The 21,174-nt window shown below is 42.2% G+C and overlaps 1 protein-coding gene across 1 annotated transcript in view; it reads left to right on the top strand.

Annotated features, from left to right (window-relative positions):
• TTLL5 (tubulin tyrosine ligase like 5) overlaps window positions 1-21,174 on the top strand; it is a 138,901-nt gene that overhangs the window by 15,555 nt on the left and 102,172 nt on the right. Inside the window, exons 10-13 of the mRNA XM_030482434.1 lie at window positions 7,887-7,988; window positions 8,116-8,207; window positions 10,272-10,379; window positions 20,504-20,585. Of these exons, the coding sequence (XP_030338294.1) occupies window positions 7,887-7,988; window positions 8,116-8,207; window positions 10,272-10,379; window positions 20,504-20,585 (384 nt within the window). The remainder of the gene's footprint in view (window positions 1-7,886; window positions 7,989-8,115; window positions 8,208-10,271; window positions 10,380-20,503; window positions 20,586-21,174) is intronic.

Below are 21,174 nucleotides of genomic sequence, written 5' to 3'. Positions count from 1 at the left end.
ATCTTAGAGATGTTACTAAAAGTTCTTTTTTATGTTTAGTAATTCCCTTACAAGCTTTGGCTCATATTCATACTCAGTTGCTAACTGACATATCAGGTGGATGCTGTGGAAAATACTCATGTTAGAGAAAGGGAGTTGTGATGGTGTCTAGGCTTTGGTTTTCTGTCCTGTACTGCGAGGGAACTGTGTCCCATGTGGCTTTGTGGAGTCCAGAACTTAATAGTGTTAAAAATGGAAATATCTGTATGTTTCCTCTACCAGTTCTAATCCATTGAACAATTCCTTTAGGATGTCTTGTTTCTTTTCATCCTGATTGTACCAGCAGTTAATGGGAACCAAGAAGAGAATTGAATGGTGCAAACAACTTTCTACAGCACCTTAGTTCCCTAAACAAAGTGGTGGTTAATAGGCTGACAGGGAAGCCAAAGTCTAATGCATGGGAAGGGGAGAGAAGAGGGACCGAGAATGTGACTTCAAGCATCAAATGTATAGAGCGTGCTTATAGAAACACTACACTGGTTATTTCCAGGACATTTAGGCAGGAACTCTGTGTGCAGTCATGGAAAAGGCTATCATAATATGTGCTTTTTCCATAGCCCTTTCTTGAGAGAAAAGGGATTAACTCTTCTTTCCTTCTTTCCACTTGAGGGTCTTTTTAATTCTTTGCCTCGTTTTCCAGGCCCTCGCTAGATGTCTCAAATAAGCATTCCAGAGCTGCCAAGTTTCATGCAAAACCAAGTAACATCTTACGTAAATATTTAATGATCCAGTCATATATTTCCAAAATGACTTGCTTATGACAAGTTTTGCCTTGTGGTCAGTTCATTTCCTGAAGTAATGCTGGGGATACGGCAAAGAGCTGCATACAACCCCTTGGGCAGTGTTCTCCCTGAATGCATGGCAGTAAAAGGGTAGGTTGTTTGGGTTAAGATGGTGTAGGGGTGTGGGTTAGGGGCCAATCCAAGTTTGATGTGTTGTGGTGGATTTGGGAATTTCTAGAGATAAGTGTGGGCTCTGTGACATGTTTTGTAAATTGCTAGGTCAACAGGGAAAAGTGCTGCATGTCACTTGCCTAGTAGGTGGCCTGCTGAAGGTGGAGCTCAAGCTTGCTTGTCAGGCTTATAGTGAACTCTTAAAACTTGGGGAGGGAAGGCAGTAATCTGCCAGGATCTGAATGCTAAAGGTGACTTTAGGTGACTTTTACAGGGGAAGTCAGAAGTATGACAGGGAGGCAGAGAGCTGGGACACCTCTGGGCGATGTACTGTTAAGTCTGGAGGTTGAGAGTACTTCTGGATTCTGAAGGAATTGGTAAGGATTTCTCCCTTGATTTTTCTGTTCCTGCTGCTACTACTGCCACCCTGCTGCTTGCTTTTGATTGCTCTTTCCCTCTCTCTGATCCAAGAGAAAGTGCAGCCAGAGGAAAGGCAAATGTGCTGTTGTTGAAAGTGAGCTCTGTAGCACTGTGTAGTTGCTGGTAAAAGGAATTGGTTGTTGTCTTCATCCAAGCTGGTGTGCACCTGTGTGGCTTGGCTGTGACTAGGTGAGACGTGGGCAGGTGTTTCAGAACAATAAAATAGACCTGTGTCCCTTCTCTATTCTAAGTTTTGAATTTGGGAGTGAAGGGCATCTCCTCTCTTCTGCTGCAGAAAGAGAAACTGCAGTGAAAAGGAGAGAGGTTGCTAGAGCTGTTCACAATACCACTGCTGCTTCTACCATTGCTGCTGCCAGGGAGGCTGTATTGTTGGCAGCAGTTTGTGTGGAAACTGAACGGTGTACAGCCAACCTCAGTTTAACCTTTCCAATTTCCAGCTATAGTTTTGGGGTAGAAGATCTCTCGTAGTATTTCTGTTTAGAGGCTTTTGGAATATCTCTTGTATACCGTGTTAGTAGGTGTCCTTAATTTTTTTAACTTACCCCTTTCCTCAGATTTTAGAAAGACAAGATTCATTAGATGGGGAGGATCTTCGGGAGAATGGAAATGTAGTAAGGCCAGGGAAACAAGTTAATGAAAATTAATATCTTTGATATCACTTGTTATTCAATTTAGACAGTGAATACAAGCAGTACATAACATAAAGATGGGGGAAGGTGTTTCCTATTCCTTGATGCTCTGAGCTGTAATATCTCTTCTGTATTATGTATCACAGAGGTCACCCAAGTTAATGCTGTGATAGGGGACCATTCCTCCTGCATCTTCTGGCTGTCCCCCCAGTCTGCCCCAAGTCCATTTCCTGGTGAAAAAGAGTTCAGTCAACGCAGGAGAAATCCAACTTTGAAAACTTGTAGTTAAAACCTGCAATATGAGACAGCAAATCTGAATTCAGGCCAAAACAGATTTGATATCCTTCGGATGGTGGATACAGAACAGATATCCACTTTTTTTCCTTGGTTGCCTCTGTAATATTTCACATTGTTAACAATAAGAACTGCTGGTTTAGATGAAGTGGGGTCAGAAGAATGCACTGAAGTGGCAGGAAATTTTCCTGTCTGACTAATAGTGGAAAATTTCACCTGTCCGTATCTTTTTTTATTTATTTATTTTTTTTTTTTAATTCATTTGGTAAGTCTTACAAGAAAATTCTTTGTAAAAAGTCAGAGCAATGTGGGTCCAGTTGTTGAACCATTCAGATCACACACACTTAACTACCAGCAATACACAGCAGTGTTGTGTTTGGTCTCTGCATTGCAAGGCCTATGGAGTAATCCAGAACTTGGAGAAGATCAGATCACAGTGGGGGGAAATACTGCTCTGCTTCAAGCAGCTCTTAAGAGGCTGTGTTAGTGAGCAGAAGATAGCATTTTGAAGAGTTTCACTTGATGAAATAGTCTCCTTTGGCTGAAGGTGCGCCTCCACATGTGGGCAGTCCATCCTCCAGTTTAGGAATACTCTTGGATTCCTGGCTGATTGCAGGCTCCCACATAGCAGTGCCCTCGAGTAATGCTTTGGCTAGGGAACAGTCTTATCCTGGCAGATGAGGAACTGGCCACAGTTATTTGTGCCTTCATCACTCTTTGGCTGGGTTATAGGAATATGAGATACCTGGGCACGAAGCCTTTAGTGCTTAGGAAAATAGCTCGTGCAGAATGTTGCAGCATGTGCTTGTGGTAAATTGTGTTACTGGGAAAACATCAGGCTTGCCCTTTATTTTCTGTGCCACCTTACCATATAGTCTCTGTAAATTGCTTTTAGGATCTTGGCCCTTTCAGGTGACAAATATTCTGTTCTTAGAACTGGCCAGGAATTAGAAAAGAGGGGGGCCCAGAATGAAATTGCCAAAAGAGTGGGGGCCCTTCTGAGCCAAATAGCTGAAAGAATGCCTCCTCCCTGCTGCCCCAAGCCAAATTGCCAAAAGAGCGGGGTCCCTGGAATGGAATTGCCCAAAGAGTGGGGTCTCCTGAACAAAATCATCCTCTGAAAGATTGTAAGCGATCTCAAGAATTTATACTGATCTCAAGTTTTAACACCTAGAAGAATTTATAGGGGTTGAAGTTATCCTACTTTTCACTCTTACTGTAAGCCCTTTCCTCTGACCTTACTGTCTCTAGAAATAACCTGTAAATTTCTGTTGAAGCAAGACATTCTGTAGCATGCGTGTCTCCTGTCCTTCCTGGTGAGAACAAGTGTGGTGGATGAGTAGCTTTGTTACTACAGTGGAAGAAAGATACAGTGAAGTGTAGTACTTAAAGCTGTAGAACTATAGAGTGAAGGTCACTGTAACTACTCTTTCAGTAGTAGTAACACTCTTCCATCCCAAGCAAGTGTGAAACACGGTGTAAGGGGTGTGCACTATTGCCAGTGTTGTACTTGTGATGTGTCACTCTTCTAACATCCAGAGGCTATTGATAGAGGCTCTAGAAATAACTTGCATTTCCATTTGCAAACTTGCACTTGAGGCTAGTAAGGCTGTCGAACCAGCTCTGGGAGAATGCATTAAGCTGGTGTTAGCTACTGCTGTTTAAAGCTTGGGCTTTTTTGATAGTACTTTTGAGTCATTAAATGTTTTGTATTTTTTAATGCATTGCTGAATTAGCCCATGATATCCCTTAAGATAACAGCATCCTAGTAGAAGAGAAAGTTTACATACTGAGAGCTCTAGAAAATTGAAATCCCTTTTTAATAATTGATTTGTATGGAAAAGAAAATTCTATGGGCATGGATAAATTATGGACGGTCTCTGTAGTAGGAAGCTAATGCAAACATTTGCAAGGTAAAGAAAAGAAGCTCTGTTGTTTAGATGTATTGTCTATGTCTGCTAGGAGTTCATATCCGCATATTTCTGAAGACGCGCATACTTAAATAAGAAGCAGATGAGCATGGTGGACCTAATTGCCTTCTGCTTCGTGAAAAAGCCATGACTTTCTGCAATAGCTTGCTTGCTTGGGCTCAGGATCTTCTAAGATCTGGTTGAAAGCACATTGTCAACAAGTGCTATTTTAGTGCTAAATTCAGAAAGGTTACAGTTAAACTGAAAAGAAATTCAAATACTTTAAGCTCTGGAAATATGTGGAAAGGGGATCCAAGCTTCCAAACTCTCTTCTGTTGCCAGCTGCTCTGACTTCATATGTAGTTAAAGCTCAGAAAAATATGGTGCAAAGAATTTTTCGCTTTCTTAACCTTACCACTTACAGTTAGCTACGTGATGGAGTTTGTTGTTCCTGGGTTTGTTTTGGTTTCTTTTTTTCCCCCCTTTGCTTCTCCTACCTGTATATTTAAGGATAGATTTAATCTGATGAGTATCTTCATAGATTTGCTAGTATAGTTCTTGAGAGAGCGATTTCTACAGTGGCTACCAAGTGAGGGCAGTAGTGTCTTCATTGTCACTGAGAAATGAGATATTTTCTTTTTTTTTTTTTTGGCAGTAATTTCTAAAGGAAGGTTTTTTTTTTTTTTTTTTTTTTTTTTTGTAACTTGTTAGATGTCCTGGTATAGTTCAGCTTCTGAACTACAGAAAATAATAGGGGAAGGATGAAGAGAGATGACAGTAAAGCTGACTGGGGATGTGTTCTCTTCTGGACACTAACTTAATTGCACAGCCGGATGCTCCGAATTCCCCTCCCTCTTTCCCTCTTCAATTTTTCTTGAGCGCTGCCTCCCCTTTCCTGCTTTGGGGCTTCACCCTAATCTACTCTTCTTTTCTTGATACTAACCCTGCTCTTCTTTGTACTTTCTTTCCCTCTTGCCAGGGCTTCTTACGATATTGTATGTCTGACTTCCCTTTACCCTTTCTTTACCCTTTTTCTCTCTTTTAAGACCTTGGCGTCTTGTGGTATAGGAGGATGGTCAGAGTGAAAAAGGTTTGAGTTTTTGTTTGGGTTTTGTTTATTTATTTTTATTCTTTTTTTCTTGTTTGTTGTTTTGGGGTTGTTTTTTGAGCTATAACATGCTTGCTGTTATGAGTTGTAGTGATTAACAGTGGCTTATGCTGGTCATTCTCCCAACTAGACGCCTTGGGTTCTGCCCTCAATCTTCTGTTTTATGTATTTTTCTCCAAAGTCTGATGTCTAAAATATGCATTGAAACAGGAATTGTTTACATGCAGAATAAGAAAATGATTGCAGTTGGACTAGATGATCATTGTAGGTCACTTCCGACTAGAACTGTTCTGTAACATTATATTTAACTTGTTGACATGCCCATGTCTGGATGTAGGTTTTTGCAAATGTCACCACAAATAGTGTTATATTCTGCTTAATGCTCGATTACTTCCTTTTTCTCCCTTTTTTTTTTTCTTTTTCCTTTTAAGATGTTTTGTGGCCTGCTCCTAAAATGGAGTCACTGCCCTCTTTCTGTCCTGACTGCATCCTAACACTCTTATGTCTGAAAGAGAGTGTACCTGCATCTGATTGAAAGTTAAGTGGTATCTTTCCGTATTTGCTAAAGTGGCTGTTCAGTCAGATCTTTGAAGTGATCTGACTTGCCTGTGGCTGTGTGATTTCTGGAGCAGATCAAGTAGAGTGGCTGGAGTGTGCAGCTGGGCAGGTGATGAGCTTTCACCTGCAGTGCATCCTTAGATTGACAAAGGCTGATCATGCAACTACACCTTTAGAAAGAAACATTTGCACAAGATGCAATTGTAAACACTTTAAATTGGCACGGCTATCAAGAAAACTAGTCCTGCATTCTTCCTGGCTGCTGTTTCCATTCTCATGTTGACCCTTTCATTTCTTGGCACGGGTGTATATAATCAGTTCCTCTCACTGCACAGTGCAAACTGGAATGGAGGGGTAGCATGGGCAACTGTATTAACAGTTGATTGTAGGAAGGTCTTTTCCCTCCCTCAGAAGCTTATATTGTTTCAGCATTCATTCAACCTCATAGAGGTGTGCTATTGATAAGATTACTGTTTAAATAGCTTCAGTGCAATTTTGTGCTATATTCCTGTGGTCATTCAGGGGCTTGTGTTGTCCATTGTATTGTGTCACTACAAGCATTTCTGTACTCATGCAGTGAACTGATCTGATAAACAGCTTAGCAAAAAAGGCTGGTTTTAAATGGCTTCTATGCAGGGCAGACACTCTTGTGCTCATATTGTGCAGGTAAAATGAAGGTGGATAGTTGAGAAAAGAGAGTATGGATAGCTTAAGTCGGTGTGGCCACTGTGGGGGGTGAAGCTTATCAAGTTACTGCTCTGTAGCTGGATCAGGGAGTTGATCTACCTTTGTCCTTTCATACCCTGCTCACATCCCTCAACACACTCACACAAAAACTCTACCCTAGCTGCCCCCAAAAAAACCAACCAAAACCCAACCAAAACAAACAAACAGACAAAACCCAAAAACCCCCAACAAAACAAAAAAAAAAGGAAACAAAACAAACAAAAACACCAACCAACCAACCAAGAAAAACCCCAAAACAAAAAGTCCATCAAGCACCTTACAATTCAAAATCCTGGGCTATTTTTCAGTTGGATCAATTCATTGATTCATTTTAACACAAACATCCATGAGAGTAGTGTATGGCTAAGGGAGTGGTGATGGGGTACTTGGTTACAGTACAGGTAGTGCCTTTTAATCAGGAGGTAACCACTGTTTCCATAATAAATAGGCTGACTTAAGTGTGGTATTGTTGGCTGTAACAGGGTTCATATGGACGCTAAGTAAGCTTGTAGCAGTATCCTGTTACTGATTGCAATCTTCCCTGCAGTCCCTTTCCTTGTACACAGCTAGGTGACATTTTTGAGATACGGAAGGGCTGTGTAGTCCCTGAGAATGACAGCACCTTGGAGCAGGTGCTGCTTCGTTGCACAAATTTGTCCGGCCTTCAGGTTATACCTGGTTTCCTGGATGCCTTTTGAGAAAGAGGATTGGCGGTTGTAGGCTGTTGTGTAGTTGTTGGTGGTAGAAATGTGTTCCCAGCCTCAGCCTTTCTTAAGGCATCTTTGGAGTACGCAAGAGCTGAGCCATGCTTGTACGAGACTTTAGGAAATATTGACTGCATATGTAGTATGATTGCTCTGAATGTGTCATTTCCTAGGACCAGTGGATCTTATGTATTCATGGTAGGTCCTATTGTGAAATTGAAGGAACTGTGACACTGACTCTCTAAAGTGAAGTGGCGTGTTTGGCCAGAATGCCCAAGGACCATAAATCTAAGCAGTTGAGAAAAAATGTGCCTATCATGTACACTGGTAGGCTGTAAAAACTAGCAGGAGAACAAATGGAGCTACCTGCTCTAAGACACTGGAAAAGAGACTAAATGCACCTGGATGTGGCCCTTGAGAATAAACTGTGGGGGGTTTTTGTGAGGAGAGGTTGCATTTGATGAAGGCTCATTACATACATTCTCTCCCTAGCTGCTGTTGTTGAGTGGTCTGTGTAATAGGCCATATTTAGCAAGGCTGTCACTTGTTCAAGAAATCCTGAGAATCTTTATTCCTCTTTACAGGTTTGCAACAGTGAGGTATGACCAGGCATCCAAGAACATTAGAAACCAGTTCATGCATCTGACCAACTACAGTGTCAACAAGAAGAGTGGAGATTATGTCAGGTACTTGGCTGGAAAATGGAACTTGATCTCTAGAGGTTGGGTCAATTTCCCTAGGTTTGTCTAAGGCTGATGCAAGTCTCTAAATGAAGGTCAGTGGTGTCAACCTGTTTGTTTCACTTATTTTTAGCTGTGATGATCCTGAGGTAGAGGATTATGGAAGCAAGTGGAGCATGAGTGCAATGCTGAGGTACTTAAAACAAGAGGGGAAAGACACCGCAGGTCAGTAGAGATCTTGTTCTTTCATTCCTTTGTTGGATCTTAATCATCTCACTAGTGTGAATCCTAAGAAGTCAGAGAAGAGCAACAGTGGGTCCCATTTAGCACCAGAGCAGGGTGGAGGGAAGCATTGTTCATTGCAGCTTACTCATTAGAGCTGTGCATTTATTCTCTATCCCCAGAGATGAGGCCTTTCCCTTCCCTTTTGCAAATAATGTTCTGAGACTTTCTCAGGGTGTGTTTCTTAATATTTTACCTACATTTCCCGTTTCTTAAGGTCATTCCATTCCTTCTAAAAGCTTCCCTCCCTCTACTGCTCCCATGGCCTGTTCAGTCTGATGAGTGACCAACCTCTGGAGAACTATGCCAGTTTGAATGACTCTTGGATGTGGTGTCATCTTTGCATGGCTCAGGTTTTTGCTGGGTGTTTTCATTTCAGTCTGTGTTTCATATAAAATAGCTCCCTCTTCCACACCTTTGCCAGGTCTGCTGGGAGTAAGTACATCTGCAGAGCAGAATCCAGGTATATCCTTTAAGAGATAAATTACCTGTGATACTGAGGCATCAGTAACACTACTGGTAGCAGCTATGCCCATATTGCAAATGTTGCCCAGGAACAATTAGTTGTTGGGGGAAGGGGATTTTAATCTGGCTTTTGGATAGAAATAGACTTTTTTTCCCCATCATATGTGTGCATGGCTGTCTGATTACTTGCACCATATGTTTTCATTAAGCTATGTATGCATAGTTATTTATATTGATATATTTCCAGACTCCAACCTAAAGTATAAATATGCACTCTTAATAATTAAATAAACTACTGAGCAATGCAAGCAAGTTTCTCTAACTATCCATTACAAGGCATCTTGCACCTTTCTCTGATGCATCTGGTTCTGGTCATAAGGAGGCAGAATGCTGGCTGGGAAATGCTGGCCTTGTCTGGGCTGGCAAGACTTTTGTGCTCTGGGATGTTTATGTGCACTGAGACATTCCCATGCTGTGTTGCTTCCCCTTAGTTGTCTTTTGGCACAGAAGTTCACATCTGAATTTGCTTGCAAGGTCCTCTGTAATTATTCAGGTCCCTGCATGTCATCATCTGAACATGAGAAAAAGTAATCGTAGGCCTAAATTGAACTCTCTAGTCAAGTGGTTTGTACTGGATGTTCTTTGGAACAGGGATTACCAAATGTCTGTGTGGTTTTGCTGGAGGTCTTTGCTTGAACCTCCCTTTGAGACATGTCCTATCGTCTCTACTGACTTTTCAGACCAGGGCTCCAGTGTTCTTTCATTCCTTGCTCCTCTATTGTTTGTCTTTGAAAACAGAAACTAAGTGTGGTGTTCTCTATTTCATGACTCATCCCAAGGCCAGTCTAGAATCCAGGTCTACATCTAGCATGCATCCTTTCTTGCCTTTTGCTCCCTCTGTCAGGTCAGATTCCTGTTCAGAGCTCTGTTTACAGGCTCATAAAGAGGTGGAGGGAGCTCCTTTACTGCAACTGCAGATTATCTATGGGTCAGCAGGACCGGGAGCTGTCACCAGGCATATAATTTTGAAATGATTTGTGAATCATGGTATGGAAACAGCTGCCTAAGAGGAAGGTGCAATCACAGAGCAGTTATCACATGAAAGTCCACAAGAAAAATTTTTGTATCTCAGGGCCTATGGCTTGTTTTCCGTAATTTAAGGGCTTATCTCACTGACCCGCTCTTGTTTAATCCTTCTTAATACTCTGAGTGGGCGGTGATCAGACTCCAGCTGACTTGTGCTGATGTGCTTGCCACATGTTTCTGCTTACTTGTACTGTGCATATACTCATTTCTGTCATTCTCATTTGTAAGTATTTTTGCACTAGGTTACTTATGCATGTATCTATACACTTATGCTTGCATGGATTTCCAAGCATGTTATCTTTTGCTTTGTCATCCATAAGCTCTCACATGCTTTGACTCACAAAGGTATCTGTCCATATGCATATTCTCATATTTTTGAGGTATTGTGTGTTACTTCACAATCTATTTTTTCTTTTTGTTTTTTGTTTTGTTTTGTTGTTTTTTTTCTCCTTGCAGCACTGATGGCCAGTGTGGAGGACCTGATTATCAAGACCGTGATTTCTGCTGAGCTGGCCATTGCCACAGCTTGTAAACATTTTGTTTCACATCATGGCACCTGCTTTGGTAAGGTACTGGGGGCATCTTTGTTGATTGGCTCAGGTACTGTTTGAGACTTCCAGCTTTCTGATGCTACAAGGAAACATACATTCCCTATTGCAAGGAAGCTAGATACTGGTTTGGTTTTGGGGTTTGTTTTTTTTTTTTTTTCCCCTCAGTATAGGCCTCTGTGAGGGCAGGAGACATTGAGGTGCCCCGGTGCCAATGTCATTCATCAGAATCTCCTGCTGGAAAATGGAATGGTAAAGGACTTGAAAGTGAAGTGGGGAAATGCTGGAAAGTTGGTGTCACACTAATGCCCTTGAAAAGGATGGCTGTCCGTGATTAAACATCCCTTTAGAGCATTTAATATTTTCTGTTGAGCCATCTAGCCCAACGTAGTTCTGAACTATTGTCCTACATGCATCTGAGGACTAGGGAGGAACGCGTAAAGCAGTCCCCGGAATGAATGGTGGTGGTGAGTATTTCTGGGCTTGTGCTTGTCTGAGAATACCGCATGGTGGCGTCAAAGTCTATTTCTGGCGGAAGCTGGGCGCAGAACTATGTGCTGGCAAAGGGATTTGAGAACTCGCTGGCAGCAGATGCTGGGACGAGGTCCAGAAAGCAGCGGCTGGTACCACAGTGTGCCTTCTCCCGCTTTCCAGTGGCTGCTTCCCAGCCTTCCCTAAAGAGGCCTCCTCCTGCTCTTAGCCACCCTTTGCTCATGTGGATATACTCATGGAGTCTTGGGGCAGGGAAAATGAGTCTAGGATTAATCTCAGTCAATGCTTAAACCAAAGACCAAGCTTGGCTGAAGATATGCTGTGTTTAGGTATCGGGACTTGCATTTAGAGCTGCTGTGACAGGTAAATCCATTTGTGTGGTCCCTGCATTGCACTTGGGTATTAACAATTCTACAGCTTTCAACACTCTTAACATAAATGCTGTCATCTTTGGATATTTAGGGTGATGAAACAGTAATAAAGAAGGAGCCAGGGCTAATATGTTGCTTAGTTACCTGCCAAACTAGCTACCTTTCTGGTCTTAGCTTCTCCTGACTGACTCTGATGCCTTTGTTCGAAGTGGGAGAACTTTGGTATACATGGAGATTTATGAGTTAGTAGCTTTAGTGAAATTTTTCAGCTACTCCTAAATATCAACTACTGGGTTAAAAAAAAAAAAGGCACACCAGAAAACACTAACTGCCTCTTTTTTTGATTCTTCCTTTTCTTCCCTCAGATGTGTCTCTAGATTCCTCTGAGCTGGAAACTAATGTTCCTCATGTACTTTCTGCTGGGCCTGGCTCTGAGGTTATCCCACTTCCTGCTGCCTCCCCAGGGCTGCACTAACCACCCTCTCAGATGCTCCCCCACAAATAAACTGTTTTGTTCCATTTATTTCAGTGTAAACACAAATTAAGAGCTTCCCAGGAAAGAGAGCTTAAGTAGGAGCCATACTGCTTCCCTGGGGAGCCTGAGGCATTTCCAGAGCTCAGTACTTTCTGCCACCTTCCCCCACAATTAAGTGGTGGTCCTTGTTCCAAGGATTTGAATTGCCTTTTTCATGCTGTATGGATCATTCTTCATCCTGTGTCTTGTTCTGACACTCTTTGCTTGTGCCACTTTTAACCTTGCTGTAAAAAAAAACACTTTCTAGCTGGAAGTGTTCAGAATGGCTGAGTTTATAGCTGTTAACACGAAGGAGAGAAGTAGGAATGAAGATTTCAAGGCAGCATGTAGAGGCTCCCAAACCAGCATGCTTTCTGGTTTGGGCTTCCCCCCCCCTTTTTCTTTTTTATTTTTATTTTTTTTATTCTGGGCTGTGAACAATGAAACCACATGTGTGTCCTGAGAAAGACTGGTCATTTGAAAAGTATCTGAGACTTCAGAAGCCTGGATCTGAGATTCAGATATACAGGTAGACCTTGTTTGGAAAGCTGCTAGAAAAATATGACTAACTGAATGTATATTCTACTCTAGTCTTTGTAATGCTGTTCTGGGAATAGGACTCCATCACAATTGCCACATTCTTCCTAAAAATTAAATCACGAGTACTTATTTGTCTAGATTAGGTTTTCCCACTTTATTTCTCCGTTTAGCACTCTTATGGTCCTTCATTCCTTTCCCAAGTAAATGTTGTTTTAATGTAATATACTTGCTTTCTAGATTTAAGGGAAGAGACTCCATTCATAGCTTCTTCGTGTTCCAAAATAAGACTGGTGAGACAGTCTGTATGGTTCCAAATAGCCGTGCTTGCCTAGAAAGTGAGAGGATGCTGCTTTTTCTGATGTCAAAGCAGAGTGCTGCTGATAATTTGTGAAAAGATTGTAGTGAGTCCCCTTTTGGCCATGTCATGTGAGCTGTTTACTGCATTCTAGTAATAAGCGCTCCTCTGAGGACTTGGAATGCTCAGTAGTTTTCTTCCTCTGAAGAGGTGTACTTACGCAAAGTAGTATAAGGGCTACATTTTGTTGCAGCCTTGTTTGTGCACTGTTATTAATGATGTGGTCTCAAGCCTCCGCTTTGTGCTTTATGATTTGCTAATAATTCCTCATGTTAAATTAAGCCACAACTAAAAATTGTCTTAGAATCACAGAATGGTTTGAGTTAGAAAGGACCTTTAAGGTCCTCTAGTTCCAACCCCCCTGCCATGGACAGGAACACCTCCCACTAGACTAGGTTGCTCAAGGCCCTGTCCAACCTGGCTTTGAACACTGCCAAGGATGGAGCATTCACAAGTTCTTTGGGCAACCTGTTCCAGTGCCTCACCACCCTCACAGTAAAGAACTTCTTCCTTATATCTAACCTGAACTTCCCCTGTTTAAGTTTGAACCCATTACCCCTTATCTTATCGCTACAGTTCCTGATGAAGAGTCCTTCTCCAACGTCCTTGTAGGCTCCCTTCAGATTCTGCTGGGGGTGCTTCAATCCCAACGTTCATGTTGCCAACAAAGATGTTGAACAGGATCAGTCCCAACACCGACCCCTGAGGGACACCACTTGTTACTGGTCTCCACCTGGACCCTGAGCCGTTGACCACAACTCTCTGCATGCAGCCATCTAGCCAATTCCTTATCCACTGGGTGGTCCATCCATCAAATTGATGTTTCTCCAATTTAGGGACAAGAATGTCATGTGGGACAGTGTCAAATGCTTTGCACAAGTCCAGGTAGATGCCATCAGTTGCTGTGCCCCTGTCCATCAGTTCCGTAGCCCCATCATAGAAGGCCACCAAATTGGTCAGGCAGGATTTCCCCTTAGTGAAGCCATGTTGGCTGTCACCAACCACCTCATTGTTTTTCATGTGCCTTAGCATGCTTTCCAAGAGAATCTGCTTCAAGATTTTGCCAGGCACAGAGGTGAGACTGGCTGGTCTGTAGTTCCCTGGGTCTTCCATTTTCCCCTTCTTGAAAATGGGGGTTGTATTTCCCTTTTTCTAGTTGTTGGGAACTTCACCTGACTGCCATAATTTTTCAAATGTGATGGACAGTGGTTTAGCAACTTCATCCGCCAGCTCTCTCAGGACCCATGGATGAATTTCATTGGGTCCCATGGATTTGTGCACATTCAGGTTCTGAAGATGATCTCTAACCTGATCCTCTCCTACAGTGGACTTAAGGCCTTCACTCTCCCAGTCCCCGCATGTCTTTTGAAGCTTGAATGGTGTGGCTGTAGCACTTGCCAAGGAAGACTGAGGCAAAGCAGTCATTGAGAACCTCAACCTTCTCCAAATCCAGGGTAGCCATGTCTCCCATTTCCTTCCGGAGAGGGCCCACATCGTCAGAGCGCCTGCAAGCATGAAGCTGCTCCCATTTGCTTATGGAGGGTGTTATTCACACTGTCCTCCTGATTGCATGGCCTGTTGCTGGTGTCCAGTGTAGCACTGCTTTCTGCAATCACTGAAGCATGAGCCTGAAGAAGCTGTAGACCTAAGTCCCCAGTTTCATTCCCAGCTCTAGTCAACCCAGCCATGACACTGTTGAGCTCTTCTGAAATCAAGACAGCAGGACAGGACAGGGTAATAGTCATGCTCATCCCACCAAAGCAATGAGTTTCTTACTTAGCTGCTCCTGTGTACTAAGGTTGGGCTTATGCTTCTAATCACATCTACAGTAAGATGGTATAGAGCAAATCATAAATTATTGTACTACTTTAGTGGTGCTGACCTGGACCTAAAGCTTAAAAAAAAGTCTTCATTTGTATGTAATCACCAGTTCTCAACCATCTGTGTTTGCTGTTCATGAACATTGAATTTTCTTAGTAGTAGCAGCTGGCCTGTTTGGAGGAATGGCCTGCTCCATAATGAATTTTGCAGGACACTAGAATTTGACATACTTAAGGAATTTCTGTGCAGACTTTCTTGATGTGAGTATAGGTAAGTCCCTGCTTAGGGACTTACCTCAGCCATACATATGCCGTACACATCTCCTCTATCTTTTTATGCTATCATGGATGACATGTCAAGGAAAAGCAGAACAGGTATTCCCTACACTCAGTCTTTGCTTTAAAGCCAGTATGCAAAGATGCCATTTTGAATCTGAAAAAGGTTGTTCTTAGAGTACCCTTGCTACCTTCAGATTCAGGAGCCCTCTACCTTTCAGGCCTTTTGATGATACCAATGTGCCAAGGTAGATTTCGTGATGTAACTGTATCTTCAGAATTTAACAAAACTGTCAGCTGAGCCTGAAGGGTAAAACAAGTTCAAGGGATAGATCTTCTAGTGATAGCTCCTGTTAAGAGTAGGGGTCTATTCCTGCATTGTTTTCCTTACTTGTCACTTCATAGCTCTGATTATTGATGATTTAGCACCCAGAGCACAGCTCAAAGAGTTAGGATCCCTGTTGCTGCAGAAGCTTTCTGGTTTCTTTAGGAAGCTGTTCTCAGCTTGGTAGTACCAGTTTTCTTTCTCAAGGTGCTCGGGCAGACTTAGGAAGAATTAACTCTTCCAAAAACAGCCATAAGGAAATGACAAGCATTGTCAACTTATTAACAGCAGACTTGTATTACCAAAGTCTGAATTATCTCTGGCTTCTCATCCCATCTTCTATGGGCTGTTTGGTTCTCGTAGTGACATGAGGGTCTTTAGCAGATAGAACATGAAAATGAGGAACACCAGGTTGTTGTTGGCTCCTAGCACCAACTTTGCTTAGGGCTGAGGTGGTTGGAGTTTAGGAGCTTGAAATCAGAAGAACTTAGGCTAATGAAGTCAGGAAACATGCTCTCTTTCTCCTTCACCTCATGTACCCATGTATCTATGGAGTCAGCTCGCTTTCATTTTGATCTCCCTGCTACTATGTTTTCTTAAATTTGGCCACCTGGGTTTATTGGAGAATAAATAGTAGCATATCTACTCGTCTGTTCCTCAGTGGCATAAGGGAAGTTAAGCAATGTCCAAAGGTGGTTATTGAGATGTTAACTTCTTTACTCACTATGATCTCACATGCTGGGTTGAAGAACTTTCTCCTTCATAGGTGTTAATTTATTTACCTTGTAAGATTAGGATTATAAAGGCATCCCCATTTGCCCTAAGACACCTGTTTTTTGATGTTTTGAAGATGGCCTAATTATCTTTTCTGAATAAAGAGTAGAAGGATGATTCTGAGTCTGATTTTTGGTATAGGTGATGAGCCCAACTGTAGTCTTCACCAGAGAAAGCAGTGGTTTGTGTAGAAGGAGGGTAACCAAGATGGTGAAAGGTCTCAAGGGGAAGAATTAGGAGGAGTGTCTGAGGTCACCTGGCTTGCTGAGCTTGGAGAAGAGAAGCCTGAGGGGTGACCTCATCACAGTCTACAACTTCAGGGGGGCAGCAGAGGTGGAGGTGCTGATCTACACTCTCTGGTGACCAGCAATAGGACATTAGGAAATGGAATGAAGCTGCATCAGGGGAAGTTCAGATTGGACACTAGGAAAAGGTTCCTCACTGCAATGGTGGTCAGTCACTGGAGCAGGCTTCTCAAGGAAGTGGTCACAGTACCAACCCTGTCAAGAGTTCAAGGACCGTCTGCATGATGCTCTTAGTCATGATTTAGTTTTAGATAATCCTACGAGGAGCAGGGAGTTTGTCTCTGATCCTTATGGTTCCCTTCCAACTTGAGATGTTCTAGGATTCTATGTAGGCATCCTAAAATTTCACTCTTATTGGGAATGTGACTAAGTGTCCCTCAGACTTCAATAGTAGGAAAAAAAGGTTGAAAAGTCTTAAGTGGTGTATTTTTTCTGATTATCTATTGTGGAGAGAGTGCCTCTAAGTGAGGTAATTACGCATTCAGCCAAACTAGTATGACAGACTTCGGCAGGTACAGGCTGCATCTTGTGGAGCAGACAAGAACAGGTGGAATAATTCTGTCACTTCTTGTTGGGTCCTTTCCTATAACAACACTGAGAGATAAAGCTTTCGTCTGTTAAAATAAAGTGTTCTCAAAAAGGGAGTTAAGCTGTGTTATTTTGAGTGCAAGGCAAATTCTCACACAAGACAACAGCACCAGTACTTTCCCCAAAGCCTTTGGTGTCTAGAGGCTTCTATTCTGCTATTTGATATGACAGTGTGGCCTTTTGCTTATTAAAGCCTAAGTTGTTATGCTGTCCTTCTCTAGAGTAACAGGAATGATTTGGGACCTGACTGTGATAGCCCCCAAGATGTAGATTTGTTCATGTCCCCATAACTGTTAAGATCAACTACCAGAGTCGAAGCAGGTACAGTATCATCACTAGATAAAATCATAGAGTTCATTTACAAAATACTGTGTAGTCTCTAAAGCATTAGGTTTGGCAATGTGTTCCACAAAGCAGTGTGCCCAGCACTATACTCCTAAGTTTTCCTCCTTGCACTGACTGATAGCTGCTTTGGATGGAACAGTAGCACAGTTAACTTTTCTAACTCAAGCTCCTTGATACATGTTGTGTACAAGCATGGTCTGCATGATAACTTTATATGAAGCACAGAAAAAGTAGGAAGGAACAAGGGAAGACTTGCATTTCAGTGGCACAGGTGTAGTTCCTCACATTAGGCAAATGTCTGTAAATATACTTCTGCTTAACATGAAGCAAATGGTTTTTATTGCCATATCAGAAGAGTTGCATACTATGCACGTTTTTTTCAGTGTTTATGTGTCCCTTCGTAACCTCAGGTCACCTCCATTCAATTGCAGAATATGTGCTTTGCAGTAAAGCTGCTTCTTTTTCTCCAGTGAACAAGCTGAAAATAAAGACCAGAATTATAGCCACCCTTCAGGAGTTGAGCTTATTCAATCTACACAAAATCATGAAAACATTGGTGGTGCTACCAGACACTTGTGACTAAATTTCTAGACTTACAGACCATAGTAAATTCTTTGGGGGGGGACAGTGCAGTCTTTGACAGGATTATAAGACAAACTTAGAATACATGGTAGTTAACCAGAGCCAAAAAGCTTGAGGCTATGTCTCTAGCCTTTCTCTTAGTCTTAAATAATGACATCGGCAAAAGAATCTCTGGCTGAACTGTTGCTGTTAGAGTTCAGTCTGAAGCTAGCCCTTTTTCTGGGAGGATGAGAAGCTTGGTCAGCAGTGACTTCTCTATGGGGGTTGGAGGGGAGAGGCGGGCTGTTCCTGCTGGGTCTTGGCACAGCTGGTACCTCCTGATATAATTCCAATCTCTTTAGCAAACTGCAAGGGTGAAACATTTTTGTGGATTGTAGTAGCAAGGGAAGGCATTGTGGAAACTTGGTATCTTAGTTTCTTGTATTTTTCCCTTAATAACAGTAATGGTGCAAGGTGGGTTGTCATAAACCTACTATTGCCACAGCCTGAAGCACATGTTCGTCTTTCAGTCGTTCTTTCTTTACTCTCTCCACAGAGGGAAATGGCAGTCTTGCTTAAGTTGGTAATTGCAGAGGATATACTTCTGATCTTGCTATGCTCACATGACTCTACATCTTTGTGCTGCCTATGTTTTTATTTTTACAAATGGTAGTGACGTTTCACAGTAGAAAGTATACTTCTTCCATGTTTAATCTAGGTAGTGCACTTTCCAAATGTGTAAGAGGGCCAAGGAGATATTTCTAGGATAGCTAGGTAATTTACCTTCTGTTTGTGCCCTAATATCCCAGACAGTTTTGAGAAACCCTTTGTGCTAAGCCCTATTTGGGAACCTGTAAGGCTTGATTCTGTTGCTAGAACATGGATATTGCATAGCTTCTGATGTCCTGAGGTTAGCAGAGATATCTGTCTAGGGGTTGTAGATATGACCTAAAATATATGAGACTTGGGCCATTATAGAGCAGCAGTGGAGTATTCTTAGGAGAACCTAAGGCATTGCAGTTGGCATGAGATATCTGTGTTTAATAATGGAATTGAGTCAACAGGGATACTCCGAAGAGCTTACTGTCCTAATAAACAAGGCAGAAATAAGGGAAAGGAGTGTAAAGCACCAGCAGCACGGTCAGAGCTAGCTAAGATCAAGAGGTTTCCCATATGTATTTGTAGAAGTGGACAGAGTGAGTAACCGAGTGGGTAAGAAGGAGATTTAAAAAGCAAGTGGTTTGGAAGGGAGAAAAGTGTAGGAGAGGAGGGCAAAATCAAAGGAGCCAAAATACTAACAAAGGTCCTCTGAGGGGCAGAGGGAGGGAATGGTCAGCAGCAAAAGCAGCAGCAGCTAGTCAAAACAAAATGCTCTGCTTCCTGACTGGGGTTGAAAGGTCACAGGCCTGGTCATTGCTCCTCTGCCTCATGCATGAGCTGCCTGTCACTGGAGTTTGCTATGCCATGAAGAGTCACAGGTCTTTACCAAACCTGAGACTGTATTTTGAAACAGTGCACTGAAATAATCAGAAGTTGCTTATGGTCAAGATGCTTTGCTGATGTTTACATTTATAATCCCCACCTCATCCTTTTCCCTCTACTGCAGCCTTTCCTGTCTGGGGAGCAAGACAGCCAAACGTAAATTCAGCCTCATTTCTTTGGAGTGAACCAACCCCTCAGCTCTCTGCTGTTTTGCTTCCCACTCAATGTCTGGCAACACAGTCTAGAAAAGTGAGCAAGCAATACTGACTCTGCTACCATTTCCTCCCCTTCCAAGTCCCCCCCACAGCTCATTAACTTCCCGTTATAAGCTACATGAGCACAGCTGTCTGCATAGGAAGGTCTTGTCAAGCAGTCCAGCTCCCCAGAGCCAGCATCAGTGTCAGGCAGGTGACAAAAGGCCAAGACCAGAATTCAAGGAAAGCAGCATGGCAAAGAAATTCTCCTGCTTTCACTCCAAGCACTAGGGAACTGGTTAATTCCATGGAAATCCTTCTTCTCTGCCAACACCCTGTTGTGCTGCATTTTGAAAAAATGTGCATAAGTTGCCCTGATGATCAATTAACTGTATTTCTTAATGCTGGAAGAGGAAACTGCATTAATGCCAACTTCTGATTTACAGTTGTCTTTGTGTGGCATCTTTCTTGCAACTCTTTCCAAACTAGAGAGAACATCTGTATAGAGTGAAATACTGAAACTAGTATTGGAATGGGAAGCTGGCGTCAATCTGACCTATGTAGAGCAGAATGCATCTAGCAGATGTAATATGTTATGAATGTTTTAAAAACTAAGGAAAAAATATTTCTACAGTGTTTGGCTGAAAAGTGGCAAGCTATCAATAAGATAAAAAGCTATAGGAGGTTGTCCATGTAGATGGAGCTGCCGAGGAGAAGACTCTTGCGCTCCTGTGGGGATATTGTGGAAACATGTACAGGGCTAATTAGAAAGGAGTTGATGCTTGAAAGAAGCAAGGTTTTCTGTGGCTGACTGGAACAATGAATACAGGGATTAAAAAGTGCAAAGAATGAGGCTCTGTTGTTTCCAGGATCCAGTGGAAGAAGTAGATTGGACCTGCTGTATGTGAAAACATGTAGTAGAGTTCTGCATGAACTGCACTTTGTGGAAAGCAACACTTTCCTAAAACTCACTTTTTACTTCCCTCTTTCCCCCACAAACAGAATATATTTAATCTTGACTCTAAGGAAGTGAAATTTCCCACTTGTGGAATGTTATTATTTGTTCAGCCCTAGAGAGTCTGTTGGATGTAACATAATATTGTATAGATAGAAATGACCTGGTAGAGATTAATGATGGACCTTACCTGAATGTTAAAGGTGCAGTAAGGTAAACTTAGAATATCCACTGTGTTTTCAGAGCTGTATGGTTTTGATGTGCTTATTGATGACACTCTCAAGCCCTGGCTGTTGGAAGTAAACCTATCCCCATCATTGGCCTGGTAAGTGATTCACGGTTTAATATGAGGCTGAGACTGTTGCTAGTGATGGTTGTCCTTGAAACTTGTGGTCCTGGGAGGGCCTAGGATTTCATGATACCTGCAGAGTATTTGTTCCACTGCTGATTGACAGGGAGGATAGTCCTTTGCTTTTCCCTGTGCATAAACAAACTTATTGCAGCAATAAGTTTTGAAAGAACCCAGTTGGGATTCCATTTTCCTTTCAATTCTTTCTCCTCCACAGTCCATCATCATTGTTAACACTTGGTAATCTCCCATCATAGATGAATTTTGAAACTCTCCAGACTATTGTGTGTGATTTCGATCTGCTTTGCTGAGTCGAAAGTTAGATTTTGGAGTCTAAGCAGAATTCAGGCATTATGCTTGACTTGAGTATGTAGATATACGTTTGGGCTCAGATTTTTGGTCTAGTACTCTCTTTAGCTAAAATCTGAAGAGTGAGTGTTGTCTTGGCCCTTATGCTGACACTCATACTCCAATGAAACTTGAGGAGTTTGGTTTTTTTTTTTGTAGATCTCCAACTGTGTGTGTTTCCTGGACTACTGTTTAGCTTTACAGTAACACAGATGCA

The sequence above is a fragment of the Strigops habroptila genome, chromosome 4 (genome assembly GCF_004027225.2).
Source record: "Strigops habroptila isolate Jane chromosome 4, bStrHab1.2.pri, whole genome shotgun sequence".
Classification (NCBI taxonomy): domain Eukaryota; kingdom Metazoa; phylum Chordata; class Aves; order Psittaciformes; family Psittacidae; genus Strigops; species Strigops habroptila.
This window is presented reverse-complemented; position numbering and strand designations above follow the sequence as displayed.